General features: G+C 44.7%; 1 protein-coding gene across 1 annotated transcript in view; it reads left to right on the top strand.

Moving 5' to 3' along the window:
- GPAT4 (glycerol-3-phosphate acyltransferase 4) overlaps window positions 1-19,600 on the top strand; it is a 50,609-nt gene that overhangs the window by 11,058 nt on the left and 19,951 nt on the right. Inside the window, exons 2-3 of the mRNA XM_056116817.1 lie at window positions 14,514-15,038; window positions 15,175-15,466. Of these exons, the coding sequence (XP_055972792.1) occupies window positions 15,302-15,466 (165 nt within the window). The 5' untranslated portion in view covers window positions 14,514-15,038; window positions 15,175-15,301. The remainder of the gene's footprint in view (window positions 1-14,513; window positions 15,039-15,174; window positions 15,467-19,600) is intronic.

Raw genomic sequence — 19,600 nt, 5'->3', positions numbered from 1 at the left:
GCACACAGGACAAGGGATGCACCCTCCGTTACCGCTCAGTTTAATGCTCTGCCCAGTCATTTAATCCCGCAAATGACAGAAAGGGAGAACTAGAATTCTCAGATTATGAGGGTGCTCTTTTTGTTTGTTTGTGCCACTCCTGGTGGTGCTCAGGGATCACTCCTGACCAGATGTGATGCTGGGGATGGATCCAGCCAGGGTCAGCTGTGCAATTCCATCCACTGTGTTGTTGCTCTGGCACCCAGTTATTTAGTTTTAATGCATTCTATTATTTTGCCTCCGTCTCTGTAATGATGATTAGTAGTATCTTGTGCTTGTATCTTGTGCTTGTTGAGCACTTTGTACCATACACTGCACTGGTGGCTAGGTATGCATCAGTCTTTGCGGCAGTGCCATAGATTACATCTTAGTCCTATGTTACACATGAGAAAACAGGTATGGACAGTATTTGCCTGAGGTCACACACTGGAAAGTAATGAAGGCTAATTTTGAAAACACTCTTCTGATTCCCTGTGTGTCCACTGTCTTGCTGTACTGAGTCTGTGACATCCTTGTTGTTCCTTGCGGGCAGGGGGAGCCCTCCTGAGGGGTCTCCCTGTCTAGGGCAGTGCTGTTGCTCAGTTCTGTGGTGCCTTTGGTGGGTTCTAGTGCCTCTAGGCTGCCTGCACACTGTGGGCTCAGATGGTGCCAGGGATCTTAGTCGGGGTCAGTCGTCTGCCAGGTATGCACCGTAATCCCTGTTCTGTCTTTGCAGTCCTGACTTCCTATAGACAGAGACCTTGATTTTGAAAGAAATTTCAAATGACATTTAGTCAAACCGCCATAATATACTCTGCCACCCTGCAGAATGAAGATAGAGGTAAAAATCTTCCCAAATAGCTTTTTCTTTCTGAAGCCAGTATTAGAGTCTTTAAAACAGTTTTATTGAGCTCCAGTACACATACTATTCCATTGTACCATTTTAAAAGTACACATTAAAAGTACATATTACACATTACAATTTTATAGTTACTGTACATAGGATGCTCAGCATGGGTCAGTTTTAGAATATTTTATCAACTTAAAGAGAAACCCAGATCCCTTTTTAGTTATCACTCGTCATTTCCCTGTTACCTGTGACCCATCTAACCATCTACACAATTCAGAATTGTGGGTTTGGAGGATTAAAGCCACAGCTGGTGCTGGGGAGCTTCGGCATCCTTCAGAGAACAGTGGGGTGCTGGGAAGTGAACTCTAAACATTCGCTTACCCCTTTGATCTGTTTCTCAAACTTTCATTTCTGTTATGTCTCTAAAGATTTATATTGTGGAATCAAGGAATGTATTGTTTTTGTGAAAAGCTTGTTTGACTTAGTGTGTTTTTAAAAATATAGTGTGTTTTTAAAATAGTTTTTAAAATATAATAAAAATAATTTATTATTTAAATTCCAATTTTTAATTTACATTTTGTTTTTTTGGCCACACAGCAGTGCTCAGGGCTTACTCCTGGCTGTAGCAAGGATCATTCCCGATGGTGCTCTGGGGACTATATGGGTTGTATCAGTTCGTGGGTACTTATTTTTTATTATTTATTTATTTTTTTCTTTTTGGGTCACACCTGGTGGTGCACAGGGGTTACTCCTGGCTCTGCACTCAGGAGTTACTCCTGGCGGTGCTCAGGGGACCATATGGGATGCTGTGAATCGAACCCGGGTCGGCTGCGTGCAAGGCAAACACCCTGCCAGGCTGAGCTGTGCCATGGCCCCTTGCCAGCCCTGATGAATACACTTAAACTGTTTATATTCTTTCCTGTTTCTGGAGAACTAAACTAAGTTTATTTACTTATAGGTAATTCGAATTCAAAGACTGCTGCTGTATTGTCTTCTGAGTCTCTAGTTGTTTGCTGAATTAGTGATCAGAACCCTTAACAAGTGGCCAGAGTGATAGTAAAGTGGGGAGGACACTTGCCTTGCATGTAGCTGACCCAAGTTCAATCCCTGACATCCCTCCCATATGGTCCTTTGAGCACCGCCAAGAGGAATCCTGAGTGCAGAGCCAGGAGTAAGCCCTGGGTATTGTGGGTGTACCCCCTACCAAACCAAACCAAACCAAACCAAACCAAAACTCTTTAGTAATTTTCAACTTTGACTCTATCTTAGTCTCTTCAAAACAAACTCAGGTCCCACCCACAAAAATTTTAATTTTTTTTTAATGGTTTGCCATGATAAAGTCAGAGGTACATCCTGGGGAGAACTAGTATCCCCAGAAGTAGTCAGGAGAGTGGTGCCAACTAATGGAATGTTGTTCAGGCATCCATATTCCTCATGTCTTGGTCATTAATGCCCAGGTATCTTTAGTGTTTTTAGGCGCATTGGCTTTGATTCTTTTTTTTTTTTTTTTTTTTTTTTTTTTGCTTTTTGGGTCACACCTGGCAATGCACAGAGGTTACTCATGGCTCTGCACTCAGGAATTACTCCTGGCGGTGCTCAGGGAACCATATGGGATGCTGGGAATCGAACCTGGGTCAGCTGTGTGCAAGGCAAACACCCTACCCACTGTGCTATTGCTCTAGCCCTGGCTTTGATTCTTAAGGATTTATTGTACCTGATTCCCTCAAAGGTTTTGTTTTCTGTCAGCATCTTTAGATGCTGGTTGTGACGTGTTTTCCACCCTGTTGGGCCACATACAGTTTTTCTGAGATCATAGACTCAGCCAGCTTAGGAACCATAAGTACCTTAGCGGTAGAGTTAGTGAAAGAGTCCTCGCTGGCATTATGTCCTGACTTCTTGGGAATACCAAGTTTGGTATTAGTATCACGCTATATCTCCTTTCTGGTGAAAGGGGCTTAGAATGACAATTGTTGTAGTTTGAATATTTTGAGCATTTTCCTAGGGGTGGGGAATAGTGCTCAGTTTTTCTCTTTTTTTTTTTTCTGCTCTTTGGGTCACACCCAGCAATGCTCAGGGGTTACTTACTCCTGGCTCTGCACTCAGGAATCACTCCTGGCGGTGCTTGGGGGACTATATGGGATGCTGGGAATTGAACCCTGGTTGGCTGCGTGCAAGGCAAACACACTACCCGCTGTGCTATTGCTCTAGCCCCAATTTTTCTTATTTTTTAAATTTTAATTTTTTAAAAGTTGAATCACAGGGGCTGGAGCAATAGCACAGCAGGTAGGGCGTTTGCCTTGCACGCGGCCAACCCAGGTTCGATTCCCAGCATCCCATATGGTCCCCTGAGCACCGCCAGGGGTGATTCCCGAGTGCAGAGCCAGGAGTAACCCATCACTGGGTGTGACCCAAAGAGCAAAAAAAAAAAAAAAAAAAAAAAAGTTGAATCACAGTGAAATACAGTTGCAAGTTGTTCATGATTAGATTTCAGTCATACAAAGTTCCAGCAGGTGCTGGTCCCCCGAGCACCACCAGGAGTAATTCCTACGTGCAGAGCCAGAAATAATCCCTGTGCATTGCTGAATGTGACCCAAAAAGCAAGAAAAAGTTCCAGTAACCATCTCTTCTCCAGTGTACATTTCCTACCACCAGCATCCCCAGTCCCACCCGCCTGCCTCTGTCTCCTCTTTTGAACAGTTATGTATATATATATTGGTTTCTGGTCTATACCTGAACACCCAGGGCTTATTCCTGGCTCTCTGCCCTGTACTTGTGGGCAGGTAGGGAGGTGGGGACAGGACCATATGTCGTGCTGGTGATTGAACCCAGCTGACTGGGTTTCAGGTAAGCATTTAACCTGCTCTACTACTTCTGTGACCAAAAGTAGTTCCTTTAGTAGCTTAAAGAGATAACTTACCCTGGGTCGCACTTAAACTAGGTAAGCTAGTTAAGTGAAGAAGCCTGCTGTATTTAGGTTTTTGTACCTTGAGATTGTTCGTCAATTGTTATTCGTCGATTGCCTCGAGCAGGCCCCAGTAACGTCTCTTTCATCCTAGCCCTGAGATTATATTCAAGGCTATTTAGGAGAATGAGACCCATCATTGTTACTGGTATTTGGCATATTTGGTACGCCACAGGGAGTTTGCCAGACTCTGCCCTGTGGGCAGGCTACATTCGATAGCCTGCAAGTTTGTCCAAAGTAGGAATGAGACAATAAGATGTCATAAAAAAAGTTTTGATAAGATGTTGCGCGGCCGCATTTGCAGCCGCGCGGTTCCGGGATCTGAATTTTATAGTCTCTGAGTCTTGGCCGCTGATGGGATTACACGGCGCCAGGGGGCCAGGTGGTGGGTGTCACCCCCGCCTACTGGAAGTTGGAGGATCTGGGTGGAAGATGCTCGACTCCAATTGAGATTGTTAACTATTTGAAAAACAATCAACAGTAGTTTTCCCCACCCCACCCCCTTTTTTTTGTTTGGCTCACTTACCCAGACTCTGCTCAGGGATCACTCCTAGTCGGGCTTATGGGATCACATGTGGTGCTGGAGCCAGGTCAGCTGTGAAAGGCTTCACCCATTCTTAAGACCTTTTCTCCCCCAAATGATCCTTTTAAAAATGTGAGCAAGATAAAGTGACCTTTTCTGTTCTTGTTCTGAAGACAGCTACTGTAACCGGTATGTATCTTTCCACAGGAATCCCCCTACCAGTGTCACCTTCCCTCCACCATTGTCCCCAGTTTCACAACCCCGTGCCCATACCTATCCCCTTAGCAGGCACAAATAATCTTATATTGCTTGTTATAACAAAACAGTAAGTGGGATTATCCATAGTTCAGTAAAAGAAAATTCGTGAAAGTTGTTACTACACCTCATAGTGGTGCTGTGAAAGTCACTGGGGATTTACTGAGCTGTGCTGCTGGTTGAGCCTCCTGTGTTACTGCTTTTGTTACTGAGCCCAGTGGACTTCTGTGTTTCTACCGGGTTGTCAGTATTGTGGGATTTCACACCACGCACTTCGGGAGCAACAGGAGCTATAGAAATGGAGTGATTCATGGCCTGCTCCCCTCCAGAGGGACCCCAGAGTGTTCAGCGTGAAGACCAGTGGAATTCACGGGCTTGGAGTTGTGGAACTGTGCAGCTGGCGGTGGTGTGGCTGCGGGGGCTGCTGGCATTTGGAAGGGAGGAGTTGGGTGGGAGCTGTCTCCACACTTGAGGGACCGACCAGCTTCAGTCGGAAGACTGAGGTAGTTATGATGTTGGGCCTCTTCCTGGCTGCTGGATGTGTAGACGTCTTTCTTTAAAAAAAAAAAAGTTATTGGGGCTGGAGCGATAGCACAGCGGGTAGGGCATTTGCCTTGCACGCAGTCAACATGGCTGACACAGGTTCAATTCCCAGCATCCCATACGGTCCCCCGAGCACCGCCAGGAGTAATTCCTGAGTGCATGAGCCAGGAGTAACCCCTGAGCATCGCTGGGTGTGACCCAAAAAGTGAAAAAAAAAAGTTATTATAATACCGTGACTTTCCAAGTTGTTCATAATATAGTTGTTTCAGGCATTAAATGTACATCGTATTGTTACTCAAAAGCAAATGGAGTTATCAAAACTCAGATCAGTAGGAGTCAATTTGTGATCATTGTTATATTGTAACAGTGTTGCTAGTCATTAGGGCCCTGCTATGCTGGTTGGTGCCAGTTAAGCTTCTGTGTTACTGTTTAGGTGGGTTGAGTGTGGTGGGCTTAGCAAATTTCCCATCACATTCCCTGTGGTCCTACTGGACTGACAGTACCATGTAATTTGGAGATGTTGTGCGGTTCAGAGCTATGGTGCTGAAACAATGTGGTGGCTTGGCAGTGTGATGAGGTTCAGTTGTGAAACTGGCTGTTTCTAGTTGGGGTGTCAGTTGTGGCTGTGGGCTGCTGTGTCTTCAGGCTGAGAGGGGGGTCTGCCTGCCCCCATTCAGAGAAGCCCCAGAGTTACCAGCCTGAATTGATCTACCTGAGAAGGTTGGGCGGCATCATGTTCTTTGGGAAATTAGTTGTGGAATTGGCTTTTTGTTTGGTTTTGGTTTTGGCCACTCCTGGTGATGCTCAGGGATTAATTCCTGGTTGTGCTCTTGCGGGTGAGGGACTCTATGGGATGCCAGGATTGAACCCATGCAAGGCAAGCACTCTGCTATCTCTCCAGCCCTCCTTTTTTTTTCCTTTTAAACAGATGAGTGATATTTCATTGTGTCCTGTACTTAATGGACTATGTATTATTTTTCTTTGACATTGCAAATGATGTTGTTGCCAGTAACGCTGCACATATATTTATCCTGTGTTTTCAGTACAGGATTTCTCAACCTCACACATAGTAACATTGGATCCAGATTTTTTTTGTCCTTGCCTGTATGATGTTTAGTACATCCCACTCCTATATACTCAATGCTAATAGCACCCACATCCCAAATTGAGACAACTAAAGTATTTGCAGATAGCACCATATGTTCTCTGAGAGTTTAGACATTGCTGCTAGTTGAGATCCACTGTTTTTTAACTACCTTTTTGGGGAAGGTGCCGGTTTTTGGTCATACTTGGTGATGCTTGGGTGCCACTCTTGGTCCTTCCAGTGTTAGGGATGGAACCTGAGCCTCTTCATACAAAACATGTATCCAGTCCTTTGAGTTAGCTCTCTGGTACTCTGATTTGTTTTTAGGATTCAGTCTTTAGTAGAATTACTGGATTTAAGGTTATATGTATTTAAAATTCTCAATTCTCTGAATTGTTCTTCCGAAAGTTGTACCATTTTATACTCCACTGTACCATATTTGGTTTACACTCCAAACCACTAGTACAGTAATTTATTAAAAATCTTTTTTTCAGGGGAGTATGGTGCCGCCAGCAGGTCAATCTGTACCTGTGAGGCAAGTGTATCAGCAGCCTGATGGCGCCTTCAGACTTCCAGATACCCCAAAATTGCTGCTGTGCCTTTGGCCAGACTTCAAAAGCTTGGGGCAAAGTTTACCAAGAAAGTAAACAGCCAAAAGTTAGGTATGTGGGAAACACACCCACAAACCACCTCCAGCTCAGCTGTATAATTAGAGGCATGGCCTCTCTGGTTCCTGATTGAACTGCTTAATGGCCATGATCCCAGAGACTCAGAAACAAATCCCGAAACCCAGCAGCTTTTGGCAGAAATGTGTCCGGTCCCTGCTGGGCCACCCTAGGTGGGAATAGGTTTTGTGCCTTGACCTGTTCCCCCTGGTGGCCCAGTGGCCGCCATCCTCCAGAGGCCACTGGACAGTCAGGTTTGGGCCCGCAGTGATGAGACACGCAGGACCTCACGGGATGGAGGTGGAACCAATCCTGTCCTCCCCACCCCAACGAGACCCCAAGTCATTGCCCACAAACGGCCTTTCTGGCTCCTGATCAAGCTGCTTAACGGCCATGATCCCAGAGACTCAGGAGCAAATCTTGGAACCCAACAGGTTTTGGCAGAAATCCCTCCAGATTTAAGTTTTAAAATTTCGGAATTTCAAAATCACTTGGCCACTACTGCAGCCATGCGACATCATATGTTATTCATAACCAGCAATAGAAAACAAATCATCTACTGTTGCCTTTTCAGCAGATCTGAGTGTTGGGGTAAAATCTCAAATAATAATGGTGGGTCTGGTGTCAAAATATTGAATATGATCGAAGTAGAGAGAGAATAGTGTGGAAATCATCTGCCCCACAGTTAGGGGGAGGGCGGGGGATGGGGGTATACTGGGGTTGTTGGGGGTGGAGAATGGGCACTGGTGAAGGGACGGGTGTTTCATTGTATGACCGAGACTTAGACCTGAAAGCTTTGTAACTGCTCTCATGGTGATTCAATAAATAAAATTATAAAAAATGAAAAAAAAAGTAAGGTGGAGTTCATGCACAGTTCAATGAGCTAATCAGTGGCTGAATAAATAGCAGTACTCCTACATATAAAAAAAATCTTTTTTGCCACCACAGTGTTTTTAATATATTCATTATGTTACAAACCTTTATTTTCACCTATTTATTTAAAATAAAATATCTTTCAGAGATTTGTTACCTTATTTAAATTTTTTACCTTATTTTTAATAGTAGTTTAGGTGATGTAGTTACTATAGTGTTAATATTAAAAATATTGATGTACAAAGCTACCACATCTTCACCCCCACCCATGTCATCTTTAGTTAGCCTCTGCCTCTCCCCCGTTCCCACTGTTTGATGGTCAAGAGTTTGTCTTGTTGGGATTGACTGTTCCCATGTTTTGTTTCTCTGGTACCACAAGTGAGTGAGACCATCCAGTATTTTCCTTCTCCCTGAAATGTTATTTCAGTTCACATTGGTGCCCTCCAGTTCCACTCCAGTTGGTTGCAAAACTGCTATGGCCTATGAGGGCTAAGGATGGGATGGCTCTTCACTCCTGGCACCGATGGGGGAAGGTAGGGGCACATGGGGTGCCTTGTGCAGGGCATGTGCCTTCCCCACCATACTCTTTCCCTAAGAACTGTGAGCTTTTATCTTTTATTGTGGCATACAGCATTGAATGTACATACCATGACTTTGGGTGCAGAAAGAGCTCCCTAGGTATCTACGAGAGGCCGAGGCCTCCTGGGGACTCTACCAACCAGACTGGTGGTCAGGGTTAGTCCAAGGGTGTCTGTACCACAGCTGCTTTTAGGGAGTAGGGCTGGGCCACTTGGCTCTGCTCGGGGTTCATTCCTGGCAGTATTCAGGTGACCAAACCATGGCCTTACCTCCGTACTGTCTCTCCAACCTTAGCACAACTTCTTTATCCATTCTGCTGTTGTTTCGTATTTGGTTTTCTTTTCATATTCTGGCCTTTAAGTGCTTTTTAATCTTTTTTTTAAAGAAACATTTTATTTTTGTGTTTGGGGATTAGATACCAAGAAGTGGAAGTGGTTGGTCCTGTGGAAGCTCTTTTAACTTTTTGGAGAAATCTCCATACAATTTTTCATAAAGGCTGAGCCAGATGACATTCCCCCAACATCTGAGAAGAGTTCCTTTCACCTCATCCCCTCCCCCCTTTCCCCAAAATGGCTCCTTCCAGACTTTGATAATATGCTCTTCTCCTTGTGGAAGAATAGTATTGTTTTCATTTGCATTTTCTTTCGCAGAATTGGGGCGTACACCCAGTGATGCTGAGGGCATACTCCTCACTCTGCTCTGGGATCACTCCTGTTGGTACTCGGGACCATATGGGGTGCTGTCTCTGTGGCAGGGTGTTCTCTTTCTCCTCTTAGGTGTTGTGGTTTGCAAAAGAGGCATTGAGTGGCAATTATGTTTGGTTTATAGTTTACTTTCAGCCTGCTTCTTCCATCTTGGGGAAAAATGTATTTTTTTAAAGTAGTTTTTTTTTTTAGTTTTTTTTTTTGAGTTACCATGAAATAAAGTTATTATATAAAGGTAAAGGTAAAGGCCCTCCCGTTGATCGTCGATTTGCTCGAGCGGGCCCAGTAACGTCTCCATTGGAGACTTTGTTGTTACTGTGTCTGGCATATCGAATACTCTCGGTAGCTTGCCAGGCTCTCCGAGAGGGGCGGAGGAATCAAACTCGGGTCGGCCATGTTGGCCGCTTGTAAGGCGAACCCCCTACCGCTGTGCTATCGCTCCAGCCCAGTTATTATATAAAATTATTCATAATTGATTTCAGGCATACGTTGTCCCACCACCAATCCCTCCATTAGTGTCCCCAGCCTCCCTCCCGCCACGCACCTGCCACTATGGCTGACACTTCTTCTTTTTTCCTGCCCTCCCAACCCCACCGCCCCCTTTTAGGCACTGTAGTTTACAGTATTGGTACTAATGGGTATCGTGCATGACACTTTAACCTCCTTTCAGAACCTAGCCCCAGGCCAGAGTGACCATTTCCCTTGACTTGAAATGCCCTTCTAACTAGTCCTCTTAAAGTTTGATACGTAGGATTAAAAGTACTACTACTCTGGGTTTTCTGATCACAATGAACTATTAATATATACTTTCTATTGAGATTTACTGTGTGACAGACTTTCTGCTTGGTATGTTTTAAACATTCATTATTATCCTTGTAAAGACTAAGCAATTTAAAAAATAAAATGATACATTTTTTTCAAGTTGGTATGTGGTATCTCTCTGGACATACTCTGGTAAGTCATGGTCTCCTGAAATAGGATGCATCAGAGATCAAACTGAAAAGAAGAGTTTTGTTCGGTAATTAGGAGTCATAATAGCCCCTGCCTTGTGCTTCTGAATTGGTTTAAATGACCTGACTTACATTATTTCCACTTTTATTTTTTCTCCCAGGGTACTTTTATTAATAATTAGCTGTATAAAATCATTACTACGTATACATATATGCTCATTTGCTTAATACTTTTCTCTGGGCATATCTCCTGACCACTAAATATTTCCGCCTAACATAATATGTGGTACAGTGGCATGTGCCCAAAGAATATTTATTGAATCAGTTAATGATTCTAAGAATTGAGGTCCCCTGAAAATAGGGTCATTTGAGGCTTTCAGGACTGTGGTTTGTGCTGCAGAAGCAAGGTGCTAACCTTGCATGCAGCCAGGCTTTTTAACCCCTGGCATTGAGTATGATTCTGGAGCACAGAGCCAGGAATAAGTCCTTAGCATCTCTTGTTATCACCTAGACCTCCCTATCTTCTGTCCCTCTCCCGCCCCTCCCAAATCAAGACCATGATTTTCCATTTGTTGGGTCAAAGAGTTTATTTAGCTTGGCAGCGGTGTCCTACCCTATGATGAGACCATTCTCCTCCTACCTGATTTTATTTTTCTATGGATCATTTGGCAATTTGAAAACTATAGAAATTAAAGTAGAACGAGTAACTTTGTGTTCTCCCTCCCTTGTGCTTAAGTAGTCATGGTTATATTTATTTACGGCAAAGTGACAACTGGATATTGTTCTGTGGTTGAGTTTGTGAGTGGTTTTCTTGTGTTTCCAGAGAGAATTGGGTATCTGATAGTTCCAGTCTGAAGAGGCGGAGGGAGACTCCCCAGCCTCAATGATTGCTCTGCTGGGCCAGCAGAGCTTTAGAATCCTATCTGATCATCGCAGTTTGCTTGCTTTTGTCTCTGTACTTCTAAGAATTTATGTAAGGATTATTTGGAGTTGGCCTGATGACTTGTTTGCCTAGTTTACTGTTCTTTGTTCTGAATTCTGGCTCGCATAAACAAGAATTGAAGGGGTGGGGCAGGACGAGAAGGGGGAGTTCATTACCTTTCATTAGGAAAGAACAGATGGGTCGGGGTGGCACTTGTTTTTTCTGTAAAAGTAAACATTTTAGGCTTGACAGACATGACCTCTGTCACATGATTCTTTGTGTTTTTACCATTCTATAATGATGGGGGTGGGGGGCTCTGGTATAGGGGTTATGGCACTTGCATGCAGCCAGACAGGATTCAATGCCCAGCATGATGCATAGTCCCAGGTATGGCCCCAGGCACTACTAGGATTGATCGCTGATCATAGAGCCCAGGAGTAATCCCTGAGCACAGCCGCCTTGTGGCCCAAAACAAAGAAATAGTAATCATAACTTTTTAAAACAAGATGTAGGAGCTTTGGAGAGAGCTCAGAGTCAACCACATGCTTTGCCTGGCTGGCCCTGGGCTCCATCTCTGCATGGCCAGAGTGTTCCCAAACCCCGACAACAAAAAAGAAAACTAGCCGTCAGAGCACCCAGACGCCTTTAAAGATGTACACATCACGATCCTTGTAAAAACAAGACGTAGGTAGATTTGACCCGTGGGTCATGTTTTACCAACTAGATGAAGAAATTAGTTTATTGCTAAATGTGTTTACTTTTATATCTTGGGGGACGTGAACTCAGAATAATCTTGGGAATTCTCAGTTGATTGTGATCCAGGGAAGTTAGGTCTAGAATCCAACAAGGGTGCAGTGGCTGGAGCGTCACTTGTGGGTCCGAAGAGTTCAGGGTAACCTAGATTAATGGAACTAACGCACTTCACTAGCACTGAGGCTTTTTCCAGCTGCCTCTTGCCCAGAGCAGTGCTGGCCAGGTAGGGTAGGGACATGGGTCTAGAACTCGAATGGAATTAGCTTGACAGGAATATGGTGGCTCATACAGCTAGTTTACCTGATTGAGTCTCTAAAGTATATCTAATTTCCTGAACCTCTCTTGGAATGCAGGTAGAAATCTGGCATGTGCAGTCAGTTTGGCCAGTTTATAAAAATGAAAGAGCAGGTTTGTACCTTGGATTCTGAGAAGAGCATAAGATTCCAGTACATGATTCTAGGTTTGCTGTGTGTTTATCTCTGATCACTGACTATAGAGCGGGCCTGGCATAAAATACGTACATATATATATATATACATATATATATATATATATTTCAAGCTAATTTGGGGGAAAGAGGGTGTTGTGGTTGAGTTTGGGTCTCAGAGATGCGCATATTCATATTCCACCACCACAACATGCTAAACTCTTTGATTCAGAGTAATTTACTTAATCCGCTAAGCTTCATAGGATTGTGAGAGTTAAGTGAGGACAGTATATACAAAATGATGTATTGGCTTGATATTTCTTTTGTTGCTGGTATTCAGCAAACATTAAAAGGCCCTCCCGTTGATCGTCGATTTGCTCGAGCGGGCCCAGTAACGTCTCCATTGGAGACTTTGTTGTTACTGTGTCTGGCATATCGAATACTCTCGGTAGCTTGCCGGGCTCTCCGAGAGGGGCGGAGGAATCGAACTCGGGTCAGCCATGTTGGCCGCTTGTAAGGCGAACGCCCTACCCGCTGTGCTATCAGCAAACATTAAGAATCATAAAGAGGCCCTGGAGCGATAGTACAACAGGTAAGGCGTTTGCCTTGCACGTGGCTGACACGGGTTTGAGTCCCAGCATCCCTTATGGTCCCCTGAGCACAGCCAGGAGTAACCCCTGTGCATCGCCAGGTGTGACCCAAAAAGTAAAAAAAAAAAGAACCATAAAGATAATATGGAGGTTCATGAGATACAAGATCACAGAAACTGAATTTGTTACCAAAAGGTGCCTTTTTATTCAGTAGACATGTGACACAAGAGTTACAAGAATTGACTCTGTAGTTTCCTGATTGGTAAAATTGAAATAACCTGTTTTGGCAAGTTGTGCGATAATATATGAAAGGCCTTTAAGTTCTCTACAGCTTTGGGGAAAAAATTTAAAGTAGAGAAGAAACTTGTACATTTTGTTCAATTTCTTGAACTTGTAAATATGTTGAAACAGAGCCAGAGGTGATTGGTGTGAATTCAAAATGCTTGCAAGGGACTGGAATAATAACACAGCAGGTAGGGTACTTGCCTTGTACACAGCCAACCTAAATTTGATCCCAGCACCCTGCATAGTTCCCTGAGCTCCATAGAGCCACATAGCCCCCTGAGTCTCCTAGAGAGTCCCCAAGAGAGCCCCCAAGAGAGCCAGGAGTGAGGAGGCCTTGTGTACTACTGACGGTCCAAAATGTCTGCCAGAGAGACACAAAGGATGCTCCCGAGTTTGGGGCTTGCAGGTGATTTGTGACTAAGTGTAATTACTATAAATTTAGAATGCTCGTGTAAGATGATTGGAGTAGTGGGATTAAAACAAAAAGTAGCAATAATATTAATGAAAAGAAACTAGTTGAAAAAGCTGTGTCCTATCTGATTCTGGAATATGATGTTCCAGAAAAGACAAAACTATGGTGAGAGTAAAAGCATATGGTAGCCAGGGTTTGAGGACATGAGGAGTGAATCATGAAATGTGGGGAAGTTTTAGGACACTGAAAATACTCTCTATGGGACTGTAAAGGTCAATACATGTCACTTATCGAAACCCATAGAATGTATGACAGTAAGAGTTAGACCCAAATACATGCTATGGACTTGGAGTGATCTTAATGTGTTCATGTAGCTTCATCGGTTGTGGAGAATGTAGGACTTTGGTGGGCAAGATTGATCCTGAGAGCAGCTGTACATGTATGGAGATAGGGTATGCGAAAAATCTCTATACCTTTCTCTTAACTTTGCTGTGAATCCAAACTGACCTTAAAATATAGTCTTAAAAAATATGGGAGGAGGGGCTGGAGTGATAGTACAGCGGGTAGGGCGTTTGCCTTGCATGCGGCCAACCCGGGTTTGATTCCCAGCATCCCATATGGTCCCCTGAGCACCACCAGGAGTAATACCTGAGTGCATAAACCAGGAGTAACCCCTGTGCATTGCTGGGTGTGACCCAAAAAGCAATATATATATATATATATGTATATATATATATATATATGGATGGGGAGATAGTTTAGAGGGCTGGAACCCAGGCCTGCCCTGCACTGAGCCCCAGCTTTGCTCCCTGGTGCCACATGTCTCTGAGCTCTGGTCGTGCAGCTCTGCCTGGCAGCTGTCTTACTCTAGTAGGTGCATAGTTTTGGCCCTAGAATGCAGGGCCAGAGAGAGTGTGCAGCAGGTAGGGCACTCCGCTTGCATGCTGCAGACCCAGGTTCTACCCTCTCAGGTACCCCAACCCCGCCTCGCCTGGTGTCTGACCTTGGTGGCTCGAGAGGCTGCACTCCCGGCTTCCCTCAAACACCCCCGCCCCCGAGCATATTGATGTTTCCCCTCCTGATTTGTGTGACTGATTGCTGTCTCTTCCCACCCCCAGCTTTGGCAGCATGTAAGTGACTTCTTGCCAGAACCCAGGTCAGCGCTGAGAAGCAGCAGCAGGGAGGAGACTGTCCAGAGGAAGCCGATGCCAGCCGCGTCTGGAATTACACTCACCCGCAGGCAGCATGAGACGTCCTGTGCCAGCATAGCTCTCCAGGGGAGGGTCCTGGACGAAGCCTGCCCCTAGAGCCTCGAGAGGGAGATGGGGCCAGACATGAACTCTGTACAGTGAACACAGTCTCCGCTTATGAAGGAGTTCTAAGCGAAGTCATTATTAGTTCCCACAGACTCGAGCTCAGGAACCTTCTCTGTGAAGTGCTAGTGGTCAGCCTCTCTCCAGGACTTACCAGGATTTCTTCTGGCACCAAGTTGAACTCTTCTCGGTACTTCTGGCAATGACAGGTATTCGGGACAGATTTATCTGCTAAGAGTACTTGAGCAGGAAGAAGAAGAAGCAAGACTCGGAAGCACCTGGAGGGGAGTAGCTTGGACGTCCTGCCTCACCACGCACTTTCCAGACACTGTACGTGGGAACTCGCTGGGGATCGGCCCTGCCTCACTCGGAGTCGGTCTCTGCGCGTGGGGACGCGGCAGTTGGGGCTCCCCCAAAGCGGTTGGGACCCTTTTCACTTCTGTTGCCTCCCAACCTTTCTCTTCAGGATCTGGAGTGCCTTGGCATGGGGTCTGCTGTCCTGTGGAGCCTGGCTGCTCCCGTGCTGGCGTGGGGGACGCTCTGAGTGCTGCGCTTCGTTCCTGGCTGAGCTTGGCCCTCACCCACCCTGCACCATGTTCCTGCTGCTGCCTTTCGACAGCCTGATTGTCAACCTCCTGGGCATCTCCCTGACCGTGCTCTTCACCCTCCTGCTCGTCTTCATCATCGTCCCAGCCATCTTTGGAGTCTCCTTTGGAATCCGAAGGCTTTACATGAAGACTCTGTTAAAAATCTTTGCGGTGAGTTGTGTTGTTTGCCCACGGTTGTTTTGCCGGGGAGGGAAGAGGTGCTGGGAGGGTTGGCCCTGCCGGATTGTTTTAACGTCTTCCTGTGTATGGAGAAAGCTAGCCTGGGAAAGTCGCATTTGGATTCAAACTGAATTTGTACTTGTGAAACCTGTACGTCTTCCTTTTCCCAGAGGTACTTGTAGTTTGAGCAGAGGAATCTATTCCGTGTTCTACACTTTGCCTGTTTATCATTTGGGTTTGGGGGCCACACCTGGCAGTGCTCAGGGGTTGACTCCTTGCTCTGTGCTCAGGGATCTCATCTGGGGGTGCTCAGGGAACTGTGTGTGGCGTTGGGGATTTGTCCTAGGAGAACTGCGTGGACAGCGAGCGCCAGTGTCCTTTGGCTCGCCTTTGCTTACAGTGAAGTTCAGAATGAAAAACGTCATTCTCCACTGCCTGAAACACGCTGCTGGGGACATACTCATTCTTTATAGGTGTGGGATCGTCCTCTCTCTTGGTTCTTGGGCTTCAGACAGAAAGCTATTACAGGTTACCTCCACTCTGAAAGTGTGAGTGTTTGTATTGTGGTTGGTGATTTGTGACTGGGGGGAGGGGTGGATATCTAGTCTGCGAATGCTAAAGGATTCATGTCATTGAATGGAAATAGTGTTACCCAGAAATTTGATGAATTGTTTTGTTTTCTTTAAGATTGAGGAGAAGTTTAATAAATATTTCAGTACTTAACTAATTATAGCACTGAACTGGTCACAGTATAAAGCAAATGGGTGAAAAGTATTATTGCCGAGAATTTGATCCGTGCCACAAGATATTTATTATCTATCCAAAGATTTGGTGATTCATTAACACCATCTGTCTTCAGTAGTCACAAAGTCTTAGATATTTTTCCTATATCTGAGAATTTGAGAAATGCATACAAAATAGTAAAAATAGTAGTAAAACTGTTCATGTAAATTTTCAGTATAATTTTGTTAATTTTCCTCTGGATTCTTTTTCTTGGGTTGGGGGCAGGCTTAGTGCTCCAGCTTACCCCTGACTCGTGATCTGGTGGTACATGGGGGACCATCAGCATTGTGGAGGGATAGAAGGGGACAGAACTGGGGTCCACCCTGTGAATGGAACAGTCTACATTTAACCCATGGGGAAATCTAGACTCAGGATGATTAAGATAGAGTTCCGTGAAATAATTACTTTGTAGTAGGGAATATTTTTATGTTATGTATTGATACACATATAGGTATATATAAATACCTTAGGGTATTTTCTTAGTATTTAATATTCCTGTGAATTTTTCACATTCAAAAAATTGAGGTGAAAGTAAATTTTTGGGTTTTTTTTATTTCTTTGTCTTTTTGGGTCACACCTGGTAATGCTCAGGGGTTACCCCTGGCTCATTACTCAGGAATTACTCCTGGCAATGCCTGGGGGACCATATGGGGTGCTGATCAAACCCAGGTCAGCTAGTGTAAGGCGGACACCCTCCCTGCTGTACCATCATTCTGGCCTCAAAATTAACTTTTTTGGTTCACACCCGGCAATGCTCAGGGGTTACTCCTGGTTCATGCACTTAGGAATTACTCCTGGCAGTGCTCAGTGGACCATATGGGATGCTGGGAATCGAACCTGGGTCGGCGGCGTGCAAGGCAAACGCCCTACCCACTGTGCTATCGCTCCAGTCCCCAAAATTAACTACTTTAAGTGAACAGTCAAGTGAGACCATTTTCATAAAGACATTTAATTCTTTAACCACCACCTCTGTTCAGTCCAAAGAGAGTTAAGCATTCTCATTAAGGAGTTTGTGTCCACTCCTATTTTCCAGACCCCAAGTCAGTGTTCCGTTGATGAATTCACCTATTCTGTATGTTTTATGCAAATGAAATCATATGAAATATGCTCATTTTTAATAACTAGCTTTTATTTAGCATTACTTTTGAGATTCATTTATGTTCTAAAGTGTTTTAATATTTTTTAACGGCTAAATAATACTGTTATATCTTTTGATAGTGAGATTTTTGAGTACTTCTCCGCTGGGTTTTTCGAGTTCCTTTCATTCATTTTATTGAGCTATTTTTGGTTTGAGAGCTACACCTGTCCGTACACAGGCCTTACTCGAGACTCTGCTCAGGGATCCCGTGTGGTGGTGATCACAAACGCTGTACTGGGGATTGAAATGGGTGGGATGCATGCAAGGCAAGGGCCCTAGCCACTGTACTATCTCTCTGACCCTCTAGTTCCTGCATTTGAGAAGTCTGTAGGCCAGCAGACAAAGGATTTATTTCCTGACAGCTGGTTTGAGACAGAGGTCTCAGGCCCCTGCAGATCTACTGAATTAGAATCTGCTTTTAATAATATCCAGATGACTCAGAGGAACACTGAAGTTTGAGAGGTGGTCAGTTGAGTCACTTTTTTACACATTACACATTAGCTATTCTAACGTGTAGTGGTTACTTTAATGAAACAGGAGATGTAATCTTCCAAAATTTGATTTTGAGAAAATCTTCAGGAGAACTTAGGGGTTCCTTTGAATCTACAAGTTACTATCCATGACTTTTTCCTGCTGTGAAAAACTTAGGAATGGCATTAGAATAGCTGGTAGATTTTTGGAAGAAAATAGTGAGTGATGTCTAGCTATTCATTCACGTTTATAAACTGGGGCTTAAGCTATAAGCTGGGACTGGAGCGATAGCACAGCGGGTAGGGCATTTGTCTTGCACTTGGCTGACCTGGGTTTGATTCCTCCGTCCCTCTCAGAGAGCCTGGCAAGCCACCGAAAGTATCCTGCCCTGCACGGCAGAGCCTGGCAAGCTCCCTGCGGTGTATTCGATATGCTAAAAACAGTAACAAGTCTCACAATAGAGATGTTACTGGTGCCCACTCTAGCAAATCGATGAGCAATGGGAGGACAGTGCTACAGAGCTATGGAAATCTTTGTTTTCTTTTTTCTTTTTTCTTTTTTTTTGGGGGGGGACATACTCAGCGACGGTTGGGGCTTACTCCTGCTGGTAATTGGGCGCATATGGGGTGCCGGAGACCAAACCCAGGGCAGCTGTGTGTAAGGCAAGTAAATGCTCTTATGCCATGGACTGTCTCTCCAGCCTTTAAAATCTGTTTTTAAAACATAAAAATAGGAATTACAAACCTAGGGTTCTTCATGGTAGCTAACATTTTTTAACTTGAATGTATTTCGGTTGAAGGAAAGGATTTTGTTATGTTTGTTTGGGCCACACCGGGCGGCGCTCAGGGATCGCACCTGTGTGGTGCTGGGCAGTGGGTGTGCGTCTGCTGCAAGCACAGCAAGTCCTTACGCAGTGTATGGATGCTCTGGTCCGGGACAAAAGGATGCTTGTATTGTCTCTGCTTCATTTAGAAAATGTCCCTCATATTGTCACTGTCACTGTCCTCCCGTTGTTCATCGATTTTGCTCGAGCGAGCCTAGTAACATTGTGAGACTAGTTACTGTGTTTGGCATATTGAATACGTCACGGGTAGCTTGCCAGGCTTTCGCTGTGCGGGCGAGATACTCTCGGTAGCTTGCCGGGCTCTCCAAGAGGGGCGGAGGAATTGAACTCAGGTCAGCTGTGTCATCTGCGTGCAAAGCAAACGCCCCAAGAAATTCTGGTTGTTTTTTTTTAATTTTGTTTTGGGGCCACGTCCTAACTCTGCTCAGAGATCACCCATGGTATGCTCAAGGGGTCCTCTGAGGTGCAGGGGATCCAACCTGGGTTGGTTGCCTTGCAGGGCAAGTGCCCTAGCTGCTGTTTTTAAAAGAGAACCCTATGGCATAATATTCTTATGACTTTGGTAGATTAGAGTTCTGTAGTGGAATAATTAGTGTGTGTTGTTAGGTCATTTTATGGGACAGGTGGTCTTGATCTGTCAAACTTTTGGTAGCCACGTCTTGAAAATTGCTAATTTAGAAGTGATGGGAAAGGTAATATGTCTGTTGAGTTCCCGTTTGTCTGTTCACATGTATACATATATGCTTCAAGGTGCCTATTTGTGACCTCAAGATGTAGAATTTTAAAAATTACATTTTTGTACCTCTGAGTTTGTTGGTACCCGAGGGGTCTGGATAATTGTGGATCTTCCCTGCAGAGTTTTCTGGACAGTTCCCAACATGGCTCTAAG

This window comes from Sorex fumeus, unplaced genomic scaffold (genome assembly GCF_029834395.1).
Source record: "Sorex fumeus unplaced genomic scaffold, SorFum_2.1 ptg000033l, whole genome shotgun sequence".
Classification (NCBI taxonomy): Eukaryota; Metazoa; Chordata; class Mammalia; order Eulipotyphla; family Soricidae; genus Sorex; species Sorex fumeus.
This window is presented reverse-complemented; position numbering and strand designations above follow the sequence as displayed.